The sequence below is a fragment of the Platalea leucorodia genome (assembly GCF_965183815.1).
Source record: "Platalea leucorodia genome assembly, chromosome: 13".
NCBI classification, from domain to species: domain Eukaryota; kingdom Metazoa; phylum Chordata; class Aves; order Pelecaniformes; family Threskiornithidae; genus Platalea; species Platalea leucorodia.
The window spans coordinates 2,192,325-2,211,866 of NC_138835.1; the positions used below are offsets into that span (position 1 = coordinate 2,192,325).

A 19,542-nucleotide genomic window follows, 5' to 3' on the forward strand; every position below is an offset into this window, starting at 1 on the left:
TCCCAAATGAATGCCCCAAATAGCACCTGTGCTCTCTAGCAATTCTTAATTTCAAACGTAAAATACAGTTTCTGAATATATGAGCCTGAAACTCAAAGTAAGGGTAGGAAAAGGAGTTCGAGCAGAACGACTAAGCAGAACGTTTAACAGAAAGCAAATTCAGGCATACTAAAAATTAGTTTCAGTGAGCATTAAATATTTCATAACCAACAGGTAGGAAAACTACTTTACAGCTGAACGGAGTTTTAGGTCCTATTTAGCAACTGGATCCCGAGGGATCCTCTCCTGGCTGGAATCGGCTGGGGCCACACTCAGTACAGCTGGGGAGACACACGGCTGCTGGATGGACCCCAGGTGTTATCTTCTCTTCCAACCCCCTTCTCTGGGGTGCCATGCCACCCTCCAGCCTTTACCCTTTCCCTCATCGACATTTTTTGGATAAATTGGCACGGTTTTCCCCCTGAATTCCAGCTAGAGCGAGCAGACAGCCAAATGTCCACGTTTTTAGGACTTCCAAGCACTCTGAATCCCCTTTCTCTCCATTCTAATGGGGGGGGGGGGGGGAAGAAAAAAAAAAAGGGAGTTTCTCAACAGCTTTTCTGCTTTTGTCTAGCCGTAGGTGAGGGAGCAGGGCTCTGCTCTGGAGGGGGATGATGAGGAGCCACTGCCCACCACCTGGGCGGGCCGCAGTCCTGGGACTCGTGAGGAGAGCGGACCGACCAACGCGCCTCGAGGGCTGTACGAGAACAGAGCTACCTGGCCGCCACCGGAGCTGCGGCGAGCACGGCCTCCACGGAGGCCAGGCCGGAGCGGAGCGGAGCGGAGCGACGCGAAGGCGGGAAGCTCCCCCGCGCCCAGCCCGCCCCCGGCGCCAACCCCGCCCCACCCACCGCGGCCCGCGGCGGCCTTCTGCGCAAGCCCCACCCACCCGCATACGGGATTGGCCGGGGACCGTGTCACTCATATCGGACGCCGTCTCCCGCCGCAAGTGCTCAACCGCCCCCGAAGCACGGCCTTAGAAACCGTTCTCCCAGACCGCCTAGCGATTAGTTGGCAGCACTGCCAATCATAAGCGCTCTTAAGTTTGATTGGCCGAAACTCGGGAGGGGGTGGGCCTTTTGGGCCAGCGGTGTTTACCGGGCGTGAGGTAGCGGCTGCTGAGGAGCCGGGAGAGGTGCCGCTCCCCTCGGCGGGGCTGCCCAGGCCCGGCAGCTGTCACCGCCATGAGGTTCCGCAGGAAAATCAGGAGCCCGGCGGTGCTCAGCCACGAGTTTGTCATTCAGAACCATGCAGATACCGCGTCCGGCCTGGTGATGGGCTTCCTGGTGGTGTTGGTGCTTGAGGTACTGGGCGGGGTGAGGGGGCGAGGGGGCCGGTGGTTGCCGAGTGGAGCAGCCCCTGGTCCTGCTGCGGGGCAGGACCGTTGGCTTCCCGCTCTGGAGCTGCGCCAGCGCGTCCCTCCCGTGCATCCCTCCCGTGCATCCCTCCCGTGCATCCCTCCCGTGCATCCCTCCCGTGCATCCCTCCCGTGCATCCCTCCCGTGCATCCCTCCCGTGCATCCCTCCCGTGCATCCCTCCCGTGCATCCCTCCCGTTCGCTTCAGCCTGGCTGCCAAGCAGCTCTGCCCCACTCCCTCCGCCTGCCTTTTCCCTTCTCCCCTGCACGGTTATGTCCCTTTTTCTTCTCTGCCCCGAGGCCTAGCTCCGTGGCACCCTGCTCGGGTCCCCCCCTCGCCGTGTCCCGGCTCTCGTGTGCGTGCAGCAAGTTTCGTTTCCTCTGCGCTGCCTCAGCTCCTGTGCTGCCAGTGCCGCCCCTGCGGAGCTCTGCCAGCTCCCGCCCTCACCGTGCCACCCCCTCTTACCCGCTCCTCTCAGGGTGCTGCTGGTTTCTCGTCCGGTTTTCCTTCATCTCTGCATATGTTTCATTCCTAGCACCCTCCCGTAAGCTCCCTTTTACTCGGTTCCAGCCTCCCGAGTTACAAAGACCCTCAAGCCCCCTTGCTTAAAGCAGTGTCGGTTTATGTCTCTTTGTTGTGTCTATTTACTTTTTTTTCTTTTTCCCCCCACCTTGTTCAAAAGCCCACGTAGTAAAGCAGTTAGGAACACTGCTATAAAGAGGGTTTCGGCCAGTCTCTGCTGCTTTGAGCATGCTTGGCCAGAGGGTAGTTCAAAACCGCTAGTCACCCTTTTGCACCTCTGCTCAGTCTATTGCAGTCGTTGGCTCAGCTCCCTAGCGATGGATAATCTGAAGAAAAATGTGGGATTAGACAGTCTCAGCCTAACTTCTGAATTCCTCTTTACCTTTGTATTTCAAAGTTATCGTAAAGTTTATTTCCATGTGCAAGCTGCTATTAGTTTCTGGGGTGATGGATTAGGCATCTGTCTTAGGCATCTTTTTCCCACTTTTGGGACAAAAGCCTTGTGTGTGTTGCTACGTGAATATTTTATGTTGGTGTTGAGTATGGGATAAGGCTTGGTAAATAGAGTTTAAATTCTCGATAGACAACTTAAATGCTTTACTGAAATATTATTATTATTACAAGTTTATTACTTTACTGAAATATTTCAACATTTCCCATCAGTTAGATAAGATTAAAAATCAGATCATTTTAAATTAAAAGTACTGTTAAATTCTGAGATAAAATACTTACGTGTAGATGCTATGTCTTTTTTTATATATATATCTTGACCCACTTCTGAAAACTTTAAGGATACTGGACAGAAATAGAGAAAGCAGTTGTGATGGTCAGATAATTACCTTCTAATGGTGGACAAATGCAGTGTTGAGGTCTGTGCCATCTATGGAGGAGTATGTCATAAAAGTTAATATATTAAATGCAGAACTCAGTCTTGGGATAAAAACCCCAGAGCTAGGGGCTTGACAGCTCAGGTGAGTAAAGGCTTTGAGAAAGAAAGTAAATGTCTGCACCTGGGATAAAATAAACCCAGTTTGGGATCCCAAATGGAACTTTTTATGTATCTTTATATATGGTACTTTTTAAAAGATATTGCTCTGTGTCTTTTTGCTGTTGAAAACAAGTGTGTTTTCTGGAGTTCCATCTCTGATTTCCATTTGTCTTAATTCAGGCTTTGTATTTGCCGCAGAAGTTTTATTTCTGTAATTCTACAGGTATTGGAGGAGACTGTGTGGCTCCCCCAGGCTGAGCATTATTTTGATGAGAGTGATTTCTTTTAGAGGAAAAAGAGTGAGTTAATATTAGTTACACCCAAGGATAATTAGCAAATTATCTCATTTCTAGTCAGCATAGTTCTAAAAGTTCAAATGCCAACTAGACTCTAGTGTAGCTTGTGATATGTTTTTATTGAGCTGGTTTGAATATATACTATTGTACTTCTTATTGTAGAATCTAAACATCTGCATCTCCTTTTTGATGCAAAAATTACTTTTTTGGTTGAGACATCTTTCATTTATTACGCAGAGGAACAGTGGTGTAGGTAACAGGTTAGACCTCTGTATTACACCTCTGCCTCATTCACTGCAGAAGAGCCTACCGGAGTTATTTGAATGAAATCTGTATTTCTTTTGTTCACCGTCTAGGTCTTATATCATCTTTATAATGGGTAATCCAGTCTGCCAAACAAACAAAACTATTGATGTTTTTCCAATAAATTTTGGTCACATATCGTGATTCTATATTGAGTGCTTCATAAGTGTTACTGAGCTTGCCTACACAGCTGTTATGTCTATTTTCTTTTGGTTTTGATTTCCTCTCTGTATTAAAGTGAAACTATTTTTAGATTTTAAGTTTCAAGCATTGAAGGGCAGCTTTTTCTTTTTTTTTAATCAGTGCTTTTCACAGCATTTTATGTTTACTGTGATTTCAGATGCATCTGTCAATGACAGATTTCCATGTCTAGCCCATGGTACCATAGGTTATACACTAATAAACTAAAGAATGTGTAAATGAAACTTTTCACAGTTGACTATCTATTAAATGATTTGCTTGGGCTTACAAAGTATTACATACAGGGTTTTCTTTTCTAGGTGATGTTTAATTGCACATATCCATGAGACCATCCAAAAAACCAATAAGTATGTTAAAATTAGAAATGAGCATTAGAATGTCATAAATTGAATTCTAAGAATCTCTTTAAGGGGAATTCTTACACATAAGGTTGTTTATCCACTGTAATTATACTTTCCCATACCGTAACTTTGCTGATTATTATGAGGTCTGTAGATGTGCGTAGGGAAATTCACTCTGATTATAACATACTGAAAAGTGGCAGTTAAATTTTGGTGTGTTAATTGTTCTTTTCTTCCTTCTTCCTTATCCACAAATATTTATAGTCTTTCACGTGCCCAGTCCTACTCCTTTTCTTGACAACAGAGTGGGCCTTGTCTTCTGAAGAAATCTTTCTTTTAGTATTTATGATCCTTTGTAGGCTTCTAGTATCATCTTAGAGTTTCATGCAATTTCTTTCCTGCTAGAACGATTTACATCATCCTTGTACCTGTGGGTATCTTACCACGGATTATGACTTAATGGGGCTCCCACACTTCCAGCAGAGTGAAATGCTTGTAGTATTACGTTGTGTGCTTCGCAGACAAACAGAAAAGCTAACTTGCTGGGCTCTAGCAAAGATTCTTACCACCCTCTTCTCCCAAAGAGCATTAAAGAAAAAGCTTATTCTCAGGAAAGCTGCCTAATGAAGGGGTCTGCTTGAAGTTCCATGGTGCTGTCTGAATGCCCTTCTACAAGGGAGACTGTTGCTGTGGGTCCTGAGTGATGACTTACTGAAAGCAAGCATGCTTGTTTTAGCTAGGTGCTGATGACATCGATACCTATGTAACTATCTATATTTTCCTTGTCCTTCCAGGAGCAGTTGGCAATGGATTTTTCACACTCTTACTCCATGAACATTTTAAGTTGGTATTGATGCTCTGGCTGTTTATTCACCCCATCAAGCACACAAAAGAACTTCTGTAGCTGAGCAGTGCAGCATATTAGGAAATTCATCTATGTTAAGATTAATAGGGTTTTCTCCTCCCTCCTGTTTTGCTGGATCAATTTTAACTTGTATAATTTTCCTGGCCAATTCACCATACCACTACTTTTGATGGCACAAGTGTGGGACACAGACAAGAAGCAACTGGCAGTAAAGAGAAAGGCAGGATTGCTCCTTTTGATGGTAGTGCTGGCTTACAAAAGGTTAAATTATTCGTAGAACTGCAGTGTCTCAAAGTCAATTTTGTGTGCCAGAAAAATTGGTACTTTCGTTTTCCTTAATGAGAATTCCTCTTAAAAGTGCTCTTCAGTATTATGACTCCTCTACTGCTTAATTTCACAGGTGCACTCCCAGTGTACTGAAGCGATTTGCCTTCTCCTCCCTTTTCTTGCTACAGAGGATCTTTTGCATTGTTGTGGCTCTCGCTTACTTTGTAGCTGGATAAATTAATGCTTGTTTTTTATACTCCTGAATGTTCTTAGTTACACTTTCAGACATTAGATGATGTAACACCTCAGGAAAATGGCATTCTTTTTTTAGTTTCTGTTCCTGTGTTTTAAGTCATATCTATGAAGATCAGTTTAAGAGAAAATGTAGAAGACACAAGAATATATTCTATTACATCAGTTTTCAGATTATGCCTGTTGTAGTTCTCTGATTTATGAACTAGATAACTGAGTGCTTGCAAACATAATAAATATATTTGCTATTGGCAGTGTAGGATGTAATTCCATATTGTATTTTTTTTTTCAGCAAAGGAACCAGTGTTTTGTGGTTTTGTGGTGTTTTTTTTTTTTTTTTCTTCCCTTCCACTTATATCCCTGTGTTATAGCTTACCACTCTTTCAGTTATATCAGCACAACTGCTTGTTTTTGAAGTTGTGCAAACCAGGTAATTAAATGTTTTCAACTAAACTAAGCAAACATATACCTCTTATCACTCGGTTGTAGGGTCATACAGTAATCCACATTATAAACAGTTCCATTGTTACAGTGAAGGGCTAAATATACTGCAGCAGGGGAATGGGAAGACATTTTGAGAAGGCAGGGTTGGCTGAAAGTGTTGGGGGTTTTTTGTTTTGTGTTTTGAAAAAAACAACTAGTTTTGCCACTGGAGAAAAGGTAACGTAAAAGTATTTGGTTCCTTTGATTGTACTGTGATTATTAGAAAATGCTTGATTTATCACAGAGCAAACTGGCGTATCTTACAATTCTACTATGATGTTTTGAATACTCCATCTATTTATATGGACACTTAGCCAGAACATTGCTTTTTTTAATATCTTGCAAAGTTAGGCAAAACTTTCCATCTGATTTAATTTAGAGAGTCTTTTAACTTTTGAAATAAATTAAAGCCATTTATGCTTCTAAACACTTTAAATTCTTAGCTAAAAGGTCATAATTCAAGTCCTGACCCTACGCAGCAAATGTTAAAGGATTTGCAACAAGGTGAGCCTCCACATTTGTGGGAGATGAATAACATTTTCGGGACCTCTTTGGTTTAAATCATGTGTGGCAGAACATTTGTTGATGGCATAATCTTCTACTTTTGGGTGTTTATAGTCTAGCTTGTTTGAAAAATCTGATACTTTTTCCTTGTTTCTTTTTGAATTTCAGAACCCAGCCAAGTTCGCCATCATCTTTGTTACTGTGCAATACAATGTCACCTATACCACTGGTGAGATTAAATCAAATCTATTTTTTTTCTTGTAATGCCAGAGTTCAACTATTAAAAATTACTCTCTTTTTTTCCCCCTCAAGACTTCAATTCACTTTTATAATACAGTACAACTCTCATATTTGTCTGTCTGCTTTTGGATTTACTAATACTGTATAATACCATATGGGACATTCTAGTGTTTTCTCTGTTGCTTGTGAATAATACTGGGTTATTTTTCCCATAGTTAACATTGCTACTAACTTGCATTTTAATGTGAAAAGCATGCATTCTTTCCAGTTTTTGATACAATCGAGGAGTTATCAAGTAACAGAATATTTTGGTAATCTTCTATATATCTGTTGTTTATTCATGATTTCTTATGTCATTAGCAATGGATTTGTCATTTATATTTCAAAAATATCACGTTAGTATTCTCAAGTAACTGATGTTGTTGATTCAGTCGTGCTTTTAAATAACAAAGGGGGAAAGTACTGATTCTTTTTTTTTTCCCCCAAAATATTTCCTTTTTTTAATCTTTTGTACCTGCTGTACTATATACAAGAGTGGTAAGCAGCTAGTGGAATTTCCTTATTTGATAACTTAATTTTTCTTAATAGTATTGATAACTTTTAATTCTTTCCCAGAATTACTCTGCACAATGTCTTGGAAAAAGTAGGTACTGTGGTAGAATTATTTCAGATGGGGAACTAAGGTGAAGAGAAATTAGCAAAATCTGTGACTTTTGCTCTAATCTTGACTTCCAAACTTGAGACCTCTGTGCTGTGACTGTTCCAAATAATGTAGCACTCTGACTGCATTTAATATGTTCAAAATAATGTATTGATCAACTTTGCTTGCAGTCGTGAATATATATCATTTTTTGCAAATGTTTCCTGCGATGTTTAATGCTGAATACTTGAGGTGTACACAGTCAGTGGACTTCTGTTTTACTGAGCAGCACCAAGTAGAAATCTCCTATAGTGGAGACAAAAGTAAAATCCATGTGTCGGTTACAAAGGTGGCTGTGGCGTGACTCGGTCATAGTGTTGGCGCATGCGCCTGGGTATATACACATACATGCAAGGGAATGAACAAGGTTTGTCTTCCTTTAGTTGTAATGAGAAGCGTGGACGAGTTCTGCACAAGCAATTTTGAGGTCTCAACTCTGGCCCTCTGAAAACAATGAATATATTACTAGTGAAGGTCCATTTTGAAAAACAGTGCTAGAGACCAGGCAGAAATAGCATTTGCTGTGCAATTACTTGTTCATTGATTATATCGCAAGCTGCTTTCAAACATAGAAATAGGACATCTGACACTTGGTGATATGGATGTCCTGTGCATTAGGACCTTAATCTACCGTTCATGTTACAGGAGGCAGTCATTGCTTTCTTGACACCTTCTAGCCTCGTTTTCTTTAGCAAGAAAAAGTTGTTTGATGTCTGTATTTCTGCTGTTTTACGTTTGGACAACACAGAGTTTGACAAAGGGTAGAAGTCTTAAAGATGAGAAAATTCCTTGATGTTTCTGGAAAGTGGCGGCTGTATAGATAAGAGACATCCAAATTCATGCTCACTCTTAAGTGAAAGCAGAAGAATGTATATGTTAGACATGCTAGCCTGTGAATCAGGATGAGCGTGGCTCTTGATTAGCTGTAGTACAAGTTCGTTCTTTTCCGTTGCAGTGTCTTAGATGCATAAAGAAAAGTGAGGTGGTTGGGTGTTTGTGGGCCAAAGGAGAGACATCCCTACAAAATAAGGCTTCCTTAGGCCTACTGCTCCTCGTACATGCTTTTTTTTTTTTTTTTTTTAAATTGAATTTCATTTGTAAGTTCTCCCACACTTAAACACAGTAAATACAAACATTTGAAGTATTTTTGTAACAGTGTGAATGTTCTTCTTTTTTTGGCAGTTTTGTTTTTGATTTATAGGAACATATTACTAATTCTGGGGAACTTGTTACTTACCAATGTGTTGAACTACTAGGGATACTAGCCTCACTACATAGTTTCTTTTTTCCTACGTATAGTCATGCTTCTTAAGATGGAATCTCATTTGGCCTCTACCAAAGTATAGAGGATAGGGTGTTGGTGTGTTGTTTGTTTGGTGTGTCCTCCCTTTCTTTTTTTCTTTCTTTCTTTCTTTTTTTTTTTTCTTTTTTGGTGGCCTAGATGAAAGAAATAGATTGAAGCTACAGCTCAGTGTATACCGCTCCCAATAGTGTGTTCTAGACTTATAACTATATCGTTGTATTGAAGGAAAAGAAGATCCAAGTTATCTAATTGGGTATAAAAAGTAATTTTCAAAAACGTAAAACTTATAATAACTAGTATCCTGTATCAATTTAACATAACTTCCAAGAGCAATGGTCGCCGCTGCCCTTTCTCGGTTGCACAGAGTACTCATTCGTAAGAATGTAAAAATACGCTTTTTTTTTCTTTTTTTAGATGACAACAGTGAGCAATTTCATTTTTATGACTATGGTCCAAAAGACATTGCCACGATCTTCTTCTACATGCTCGTAGCTATTAATCTGCATGCCATAATTCAGGAGCACATATTAGATGTAAGTTTATTACTGGGATACAATTTACTTTTATAAACATGTTATTTTTAGCCATCAGTTTCTGACAGTTTCTCTTCAAGGTAAGTGTAAGCCATGGTACAAGGAATGGTTTGGCATTTAGAAGCCCTGTTATGATCGATCCTTTTGTTCTTTGACCAAAATGCAAATAGACCTTGGTTTAGGGGTGGACTTGGTAGTGTTAGGTTAATGATGGGACCCAATGATCTTAAGGGTCTTTTCCAACCTAAGTGATTCTATGATATTTTTATAATGGTATTTCCTCAATTTATTAATGGTATAAACCACTGAATCTTTCTTTCAACCAATATAACATACATTTTTCTGTAAAAACAGACATTAAATGTTCAGGCCCTACTCAAAATACCCGTGAATGAGGTCTGTTGCATTAGGTTCAGAAGGTATGTTTAGAAGATCAAAAATGAACAGTACTGCAGCAGTAGATTTCTGTTTGTCAACTGAGCTTTGCCTCAGAGGGAGCTCAAACTCCGTTGCGTGCTCATTTACACCAACTCAGTTGCAAAGTAAAAGGAATTTGTTAAAGCCATTGTGAGGGCAATTTATTATTGAATGGTCTTAGAATGTCTTCACAAATAGGTCATCTGAGCCACAGAAGCTGAAATGGTTTTTAAGTGCGCAAAGAGATTTGAAAAATTTAGCAATATGACTCTGTTTATGGGGGGAAAAAACATTGTATGAATACATTATCTGAATATTTTTCATGTGAACTTTACCGTAGTGGCAAGTCTTATTGAAGCTTATTGTCGTACAAAGTGCTGATCAAGGTCTTAAATGGTGGGAGCTATGTATTTTGATTGAGGAATGGGAGATTTGGGAAGAAAAAAAAAAATAGAAAAAGAAATTCAGGAGTGAACACTAACTCCCAAATAGCTTTCTTGTTTTAGAAATTACATTTATTGATCTGCTTTTTGTTTCTAGAAAATTAATAGACGTCTGCATTTGTCAAAAACAAAGCACAGCAAATTCAATGAATCGGGACAGCTAGCATTTTTCTACTTCTTTTCATTTATATGGGGAGCAAGTATTTTGAATGAAGTAAGTCACTCACTCTGTTTTCTGTTTTTATTTAAAAAATAGCCTTAAAGTATTAAGAAGGTCCTTAAATCAATGACCTTTTTCTTTAGGAAGAATTCATGATGGACCCAAGCTTACTCTGGAAAGATTATCCCCGTTCTCGTATGCTGTAAGTGTTCTTATTTTCAATTTGAAAAAGTCTGGTACTTCTAATCACTGAATATTTAACTACCCCAAATTTTAGGGAACCACTAATAAGGTAGTGACATTAGTACCTTATAAGAATGACTAGATGAAAATACTTTCTTCTGTTTGAAAACTGCCAGCAGTTTTATCTAAAGGTAGTTTTTTATGAATTGAACATCTATCCAGGAGATACTTACATGTGTTCTTATCTTTCTTTAACTTAACCATGGTAGCTGAGTTAAAGTGTTTGCAAGATGGGATATATAACAGGACTGCTGAAATGTTTCACACTAAAGAAATGTTTGTTTGGAGACTGAATTTTCAAATTAAAGGGGATTTATAGCTTGGTTTTATTGTTTTTTGGTTTTTTTTTTTTAATTAAAATGATGTATAAAATGGTGTTGTTTGTGTGGGCCCCTCCCCCCGGTTTTTCCCTGGTGAGTGGGATAGAGGGAAGGGGAATAATACGCATTTGTTAGGAAGGGAGTTCCACTGCTCACAGGATAAACTGTTTCTGTGTGTTAGGTTTTTAGCGTTTTTTCTTTCCTACTGTCTCAAAAGGTGATTCAGAACTTGCTATCAAGACAACTATGGATGCTAATTCAAAAAACTCTCACCGCAGAGTTGTTTTGTATTTGCAGTTCCTGTGATTTAGGAGTCATAAACTATGATGAGTCAGAATGAATTAATTTAAGATAATGAAATAAAATCGTGTATCTCATGTTGAAAGCTTGAAAACTCATCCTCTTATGTTTTCTTAACCTGAATTGTTTAGTTTTCAGGTAAAATTCTTCTATATTTGCCAGATAGCCTATTGGATTCATGCACTGCCGGAGCTATACTTCCAAAAGATCCGAAAGGTATGGAGAGAAGTTGTCAGTACAGTTAGTTAAATATCTGTTCTTTCCAGTTATTCATATTAATATTTTTGTTTCTATTAAATAGTATATAAATAACTGAATTTACAAATATGAATATGTAGATATTTATTAGTTATGTATTTTAATTCCTTGCGTTTCCTATCTGATTTAGTCTAGGTGGTCTGTAGTTTTTGATTCAGATAGCCTTTCCAGAAATTTGTACAGTAGTGTGAAAAACAATCAAACCTAATGAATGATATGATTTTTTTCTTTGGACAATATAGTTAAACTGTAAGAGCATTTATTATAATTTCTCTAATTTTAGGAAGATATTCCAAGGCAGCTATGTTATATTTGCCTTTACATTGCTCATATCTCTGGTGCCTATTTATTAAAGTAAGTATTTGCATGTCCATTTTGAATATAGAACTATTTTCTTAATAATTTCATTAAAATCTCTAACTTTTCTGTTTTATAGTTTGCAGCATTTGGGGCTAATTCTGATGGTACCTCACTATTTAGTGGAACTCATTTTTCATGCCTCACGTCTTTTCTACTTCATTGATGAAAACAAACAACAAGGGTAAATCTTGCATGTATTAATTAAAATTCAGAACTTTGCTTACCAATTACATATAAATGAATTTGCATGTATGTAAAAGTATTCAGGTAGCAAATGTTACTTGTTCAATGTCCACTATTACCTGCTTTGAATTCACGAGCGAGTCATTGTCATTACATAGAGTCAAGGAAGCAAATGCACCACTTCATGATCATCATCATAAGGTCTTGTTGAAGCTTTTGCTAAAGTCCCGTCTCGGATATCTATGTATTGGCTTCTGATTCTGTAAGTTGCCTGTTTGTTTAAGTGTTCATAAATGTTTTTATGTAGAGACGCTGGTTTTTAAAAACAGTTAATCGGAGAAGTAATAAAAGCAGCATTCTCTGTAAGTTCTTGTAGATCTCTCCTTTTGATAAGGTGAGAAAGGGAAGTAACTACCCAACAGAGAAGGTAATGTCTCAAAACGTGTAGTTGATATCTTCAGTTATGCATCTCTTGAGTAAGATTCCTAACTATTCTGAGAATTAACGGGTATAAAAGTAATGCATTTGAGAATGGAAGGAGATGAGGAGCTGAGATACTTGACTGTGAGGCATGCTAGGAAGGACTGGATACGTTTCACCACTTGAATGGGAAGACTTCTGGAGGTTCCAGTTTGAATAAAGCAGCCTTGTCCCATTTATGTGTTCTTGTCTCTTATTCTTTCTTCCTTTTCTGAGTGACTGCCCAGCTGGAAGAGATTATCACGAACACCTTGCTTGCTTTCATTCAATCCCTTATATATAGGCAGCCTCCCTTGAGGCAGTGTAATGCTGCTGCTCTTTCTGATCTTTTCAAAAGATTTATTTGTGTTGCTCCTTAAAGCTAACATTTTAAATAAGTATGCTAAATGTTCTTTGCAAAAAATCAGTGTTTACTGATGCAAATAGGGAAAGTGGGAGAAAGCTTATTTTTCCCTTGTATGTCATATTTAATTGCAAGGTTTTAGGAGCTATGAGCTTATCTGCTTTTCATTATATGCCATCCAAAAGCATGGAGGCTAAATATACTGATCAGGAGAACATATTTTTCTGACTCTAATGGTCAGATAAGCAACTATGTCTTTCTTTGGCTGGAAATCAGTTATCCCATGTGCAATATTACCACAGTGTAAATAAGTGGAAATGGAAATTGGTTTTCATAGCTGATGAATTGCAGAAGTATTTGGGGCGTTTTATTTCTATTACATGTAGCACTTACAACGTAAGCTGTAGGAACAACCTGGTGTCAAATACTAGGTATTTTACCTAGCTCAGAATTTATTGTTTCTTCTTACAGCTCTACATCCAGACATTGTAGCTTTTCTCAAAATCTTTTTTAGGAGGAGGGTGTGAAGAGAGTTGCTTTTTAAGCAGTCTTGCTTATACTGTGAGAGATTTGAAGTACATTTTCTTTAAGTTTGAAATCAGTTGAACAAGCTGATTTTTTTTTTTTTTTTTTTAAATGGAAATTTTGGAAAGATACTTTTTATCACATTGGTATTGTCTTTTTTTAATCCATTCCTCAATTGCACAATATGAAGTCTTTTTTCTGTAGAAATCTTTATGCAATGGCAGTAATAATATCAATTTTTGAAATTACTTATTGTCAGCTTAATAAAACTGTTCTTCAGAGTTTTACTACCACATCCTATAGCAAAAACTTCTAAATGCTGAAAATCTGCAGGATGGCATCTTCCTCTGTTAGCTATTAAGTGAAATAATTGTCATTTGTTACGTGTTAGCTGTCTGATTACCTTTTCTTCTTGTTGTAGAAACGTCTGGCTGTTAAAAATTACATATATTGTCTTGATCTTCCAACTGTTTAACAAATGCATATTATAGCTTTAGTGTCAGCTTTCTGGCTTTACAGCATCACCATTACTTATAAATGGCTTACAGCATGAATGCCAACTTGAGATGCATCTTTTTACTTCATTGTGCTTTCGAGTCAAAAGATGGTGTAATGAGGCAGGACTGAATGTTTGCAGATGACCAAGTTTTTCTGTAATTATTGGTCCCCAACGTGAACATTTCCCTGTCGTTGCTGAGAGAATTCTAATGAAACGTTCTTTGTACGTTTGACTTTATTGAAAACAAGTGGACTAAAAGGAGAAAGCATATTAATTTCATTATTTTGTTTTCAGATTTACCCTTTGGGCTTTACTTTTCGTAATGGTGCGTCTTTTGACCCTAACTTTATCTGTCCTCACATTTGGATTTGGTCTGGCAAGAGTAGAGAATCCAGGTTTTTCCATAGCAGACGGAAACTTCAATGTACTCCCTGTGAGGTATAACAAGGCTAGTAGACATTCATGCTTGTATAATGTGGCATTTCAAAATAGCTTGTAATAAAACAATCAAGGATGATAATGTGTTTTGAAGAACTTCCCCAAGTGATGTTTTCCTCTTGAGTATTTAAAGGAAGGGAAATCTTGTTCTCTTTTCTATCTTCCTTTCACAAAAGTAGTAGAACGGAAATAGGAAGAAAGAAAAAAGAAACTTCTTTTTAATTTTTTTAATTAATTGTTGATAATTATCCAAAAAGCCTGGGATAGTCATCTCATTAATTTTTTTATTGATATGCATAATTTTTTAACGAATTACTTGTTTGGTGCCTTCCTAAAATACTTTCTGTATATCTTCTATTGTTGCTTGTTAATTTCAAAATTCTCTTACTTTGTCAGCATAAGCTCATGACTTTAACATTCACCCTTATAACTTAATGCCTGTAATCGAGTGTGTGAGAGGGATTTTGAATCTACATGATTTCGCATTCATAGATTGCTTGGCAGAAGGGGCCTCAATGACACAATTTCCTATCAGCCATTGAAAGCTGTGGTCACAACTCCTTGATAAACTTGATTGCTTCTAGCAATATACTTACATACGATTTCCGTTCATTTCTTGTGTGACACACCTTGTCATGGGTAAAGCCTTCTGATACATCTGGTTTCCCATGGTATGAAGATTTTAATTGTTTCTATAGTAGACTTTTGGAGAAAAAATAAAATAGGTACAGATTTGCAGTCTATTAATGGTTAACTGAAACTTTTATCTAACTGTCTCCAAAATCTCAAATCTTATTAGGATAGGCTGCCTGGCTGCTGTTTGTCTAACACAGGCCTGGATGATGTGGAAATTTATAAATTTTCAGCTGAAGAAATGGAGAGAACATGTTAAGAACCAGATTCCAAAGAAAAAAATAGCTAACACAAAGAACAAACGAGCAAAAAAGGAGCCAAACAGAGGTCAGTGGCATAAGACTTTTTTTTTTAAAGTTGTTTCTAGGCCAGATGTTTTTATACCAGATGTATCATCTCATATCTTTCCTTTCTGTAAAAGAGCAAAACCATCTGTCTTTAGACGTGCAGAGACTATAGATAATATTATAGCTTCTACAAATGTTAGGGCATATTCTTCTCAATTCCATGTTGCTGACTGGACGGCACACAGAGTGCTAACTGTACTGAACTCTATGTTAATCTAAATGCAAGGAATATTTCATGAAACTGGGCTTAATGGTTCCAGGGTTTTCCCTCCATTTTAAATCAGTCTTTTACAATGCTGCTAAAAATTTTTTTGATTTAACATCAGGAAAAAGAAGCATCATCCAAAATCCCTACTGTATTTCATAAATTCTGCTTCTGTTATGTTTCAGACCATTAAAATTAAGTTTGTTTGTTCTTCTCTGTAAAGACACATCATGTAAAGAACATCAAACCCACTGAAAAAGAACTCCAACGGAACATCATAGTAGCTAGCAAAGGACAACTAATGGAGAACGGCTTTTCATTAAATGACGTTGTGTAATTTCCAAATTCCAATGTTATATCAATTAAATGAGTTAAATGGGAGTTACGAAGATTTGGTAGAGCGAAATTTCATATTCCTGTTAGCCTATATATAAAACACTGGATAGAGTTACGCATGAAAGATTGGGAATCACTTCTGAGATGTGGGTAGAGGTTTGAAAAATGCAGTTTCTTGGGGAACTTTACCACAGGCTGGCTCTCTTTGTGAAGTCGATCTTTGTGTATTAGATTCTACCATGAGGGGTTGAAGCTCTTTGCATTCAGAGATTACTATCTGAGTCAGCGGTAGCTGAAACCAACTGGAAGATTCTAGACCATAATGGTGCTCGTAACATTGTTTTTCCTTATCGTTCCAGAGCAGCCTTTCCGCTCTGAATGTAGCTGCAGGTGCTTTTTTCTTTTTTCTTTCTCCAGTCTTGTAGATCTTTGTCTCCTTTCCAGATGAACAACTTCATTGCTTTTCTGTATTGTTTTATAAAATTAGTGCAATTCTTAAGTTCCCAAGATGATTACAGTTTGGAATAGCAGAAGTGATACTGTAGTTTGACTTCATGTTTCCTTCAACTGGGCAAAACAAAGAATAGCACAGGCATTATAGCTCTCTGACTGCATATGTGGAAAGATGTTGTACATTGTTTATCAGTTTATCTTATTTCTAATTGCAAAAGTATTCACGCTTGTAGAAATAGTCCGAAGGAGAGCTTGGGCTCCACTGGAGCCAGTAGTTTAGTGGCAGGCATTAGCTGCAAGTCATTTCTTTAGTCTACTTGACGGTTAAATAGACTCCTCTTGTCCCCCAGCTCTTAAGATGAGCGTTCAGGCTCGTTTGCAGTTAATGTGTCTGTACAATCCCAACAGTATAGGGAAAGAATATATATTTGAGGTTGTTAGGTGTGGAAAATTATGTAGCCAAAATAATCAAGTTCAGATTTAATTGGCAAAAGACGGACTAGAAGTTAAGTGTACCATAAATCCTTCATATACTGCTTTGTTCCATCTGTCCCATTGCAGCTTCTCTTCATGCTGTGGCCTGATCTTCTTAAGCTAATGACAGGCAAAGCTCGTGAGTGTGAAATGGCAGACTGTCTAGGATATAGCACAGGCCTTGCTGGTGTAATACTAACAATGCTGTATAATAAGGAAAAAAAATCCTGAGGAATCAGTAAAAATGATTTAAGAAATAATGGAGAACAACTAAACTAAGATCCTGGTTAAACTAAGATGTCATGGAAGAAGAGACCTTGATTACTACTGTACATCATGTACAATCATGTACAATTACTACAATTAGTAATTGTTCAAAGTATAAGAATGGTCAATTGGCGTTCTGAAGAGAGCTTACCAATGGGGCCCAACAAGTTTTTGTGCTGATGTATTAATAAACAAACTGTTGAGGTAACGAATTCTACAAACAAAATTATTCTGAATTTCTTACAGCAGAGAGTTGCAGAAAGATCTTGCAAACATGGAATAAGTAAAATATGGCAAATTCCTAATTTGCAATGCAATTCCTCAATTTCTAAGCTACTCAAAGTAACGCATATTATGGAGGCAGGGGAAAGGAAACACAGTTTATATGTACACAACAATGGACTTCAGACTAGCATTTGTCTGGTGAAAGTTTTTAAATCAATGGGTTTTTTTCCTACAAACATCAGGTCAATTTCTTGTTGCAATAAAAAAAGCCAACCCCCAAACCCTCAGCTAGAATGTACCATCCATTGTATAAATCCGTGTGTGTATCCACATCCCAAGAGCTGTATGCCATGTGATGACCCCACCTGAAAAGACTTTGGCGATTGCCAGAAAGATACAGAAAAAGGTGACAGTAAAGGGAGAGGCTAACTACCGCCTAGCTCAAAAAACCTCTTATGGGAGACACTGTAGAGTCCTAACACCTGAAGCGATTTTGAGCAGGTAAATAGCAAATTACTGTTTGCTATTTCTCATAACAGAAGAACAGACAATTTTAATGTAGTAGCATGTTTAAAATGAACACAAGAAGGATATAAAAAACAGAAAATTTGTAGAAATAATTTCTGCAAAAGTATGGATTGAGATTTAATTCCTGGGGTTCAGTCTGTCAGTGGCTAATAAAACCGTGGCCTAAATGCAAGTTAGACCTCGGGAAGTCACTAAGGGTCCCATGGAACCTAAGAGAAATTTGTTGGTACGACCACTCTGTATTTCCCTATTCTTAATACTCCTGATGAGGTATCTGTTGCTCCTGGAGACAGGAGACTAGACATAGAAGCAACTTCTGTCTGATTCTTGTTGATATCCACTTTGTACAGCCAAAGGTCTTAAACATTTTACATACCTAGCTCCAAGTTAATGTCAACTGAAGCAAATACTTCAGCTTTTTCATTTTTTTTTTCTTTTTGAATTTTTTTTTATTTTCCTGGTCTAGTTTTTATATTTTTTCATGTGAAGCAAAACTGTGTTTGTTTACTGTACTTTAATTTAAAATTACAGCCAACTTTGTCAATGGATCAGCAAAATCAGAAGGCTGAGCATCACCAAGAATAAGAAAATCAAGCCCAGTATGAGAATACAAGCTAGTATCAGAAGACAACATTTGACAGAAGACTGTGACTTAAAAAATTGACGCTGCAGAGCTATTATTTGGATGTCTTATTATTTCAGTGGACACTATCAGGTTATATTTTTAAAATATTTTTGTTAATAACCCTACATTTATGACAAGATTGTCTTTGATCTACCTTAACCCAGGAGTTATCTCCAAATTTCACTTAGCTTTAGCAATGAAAACAAATGAATCGGTCTGAACTTCTGGTTCTGTGATCAGCAGTTATTACGTTTCTGTAATATTTGCATTACAGACGCTTCAGAAGGCTGTCTAAATCTAAGTTATCTGTCTCTTTATTTGTTTTTGCAAAATCAAAGTTCTGTCCCAAAAAGATCTTGCCATGTCTGTCTGTTTCCTCCCTCTTCCCTCCCTAAGAATTTTTTCTTTATTCGTCTTACATGGAGCAAGAGGTATATGTGAAGTAGCCTGGTAAAAAAAGCAAAAATATTGTATACCTGATTTCTCTTTACAAATTACAGATTTAGAGAGAGGGCAAATTCTGACAGGACATCACTAATCTTTCAGTATAAAGGCGAGACTAATGTTTAGTAAAGATGCAAATTGTGTGCCTTGGGAAGAATGCTAGATTGCCTATTGGATTTTGCAGTGGATTGTAGTGTCTTGTATGGGGCAGGGGGAAGAAAAGTAGCCAATTCATCTGTAGTAGCATCTTAGCCCTTTTGAAATAAAAAACAAACCTTGCAAATATTTCTAAAGAGCCAGTATTTCATGCTTGCAATCACATGTGCTAGATTGGTGTGTTTTTCTAAAGTGGTTTTTTTTTTTTTTCCTTTAATTTATAACTGACATGTCTTAAACTTCTGAGTCTACTCGGATGATGTTCAAGAGAGGTGCTCAAACAATATTGCAATGAATGTTTCACCAAGCATAACCTAAAGGCTTTTTTCTTTCTTTCTTAGCCTGTAGATAATAATTTATTTTAGTCTGACTCAAGGGTTTTATGTCTATGAGGGTATTAATTTGCTCCTTATGGGAACACTTTATCTGGATATGATTTTAATATTAATATGATTATATTATAAAAAGATTAATGGTATTTTTGTAAGTAACCCTCATAGATCTGAGGCTGGGATCTCAATGTTGGGTAAGTTTTATGAACTCGCTTTCTTGTTTGCCGTAACTTTCTCTCTGTGCAAATAGATTGTAGGAATACTACATTAATTCACATAAGCCTATAAGTTTCTATTGAAAATGTTTACCATGGAACTAGTATACATTTGCTAATATTTTTAATAAACTTGTA

General features: G+C 37.8%; 1 protein-coding gene across 1 annotated transcript; it reads left to right on the forward strand.

Annotated features, from left to right (window-relative positions):
- The first annotated feature begins 1,143 nt into the window (after positions 1 to 1,143).
- LOC309596865 (translocating chain-associated membrane protein 1-like) lies at positions 1,144 to 19,275 on the forward strand. The gene is made up of 11 exons (XM_082325615.1): positions 1,144 to 1,343; positions 6,588 to 6,648; positions 9,077 to 9,195; positions 10,153 to 10,269; positions 10,359 to 10,417; positions 11,210 to 11,294; positions 11,620 to 11,690; positions 11,773 to 11,877; positions 14,021 to 14,164; positions 14,964 to 15,124; positions 18,164 to 19,275. The coding sequence occupies exons 1-11, from the start codon at positions 1,224 to 1,226 to the stop codon at positions 18,199 to 18,201; spliced, it is 1,080 nt and encodes a 359-aa protein (XP_082181741.1). The 5' UTR covers positions 1,144 to 1,223; the 3' UTR covers positions 18,202 to 19,275.
- Positions 19,276 to 19,542: the final 267 nt, after the last annotated feature.

Bases quoted from the DNA above. Each gene is read 5' to 3' on its own strand.
- LOC309596865 (XM_082325615.1), top strand. From the start codon at position 1,224: ATGAGGTTCCGCAGGAAAATCAGGAGCCCGGCGGTGCTCAGCCACGAG. The intron at 11,295-11,619 runs GTATGGAGAGAA...CTCTAATTTTAG, and splicing joins ACTTCCAAAAGATCCGAAAG to GAAGATATTCCAAGGCAGCT. The intron at 11,691-11,772 runs GTAAGTATTTGC...TCTGTTTTATAG, and splicing joins TCTGGTGCCTATTTATTAAA to TTTGCAGCATTTGGGGCTAA.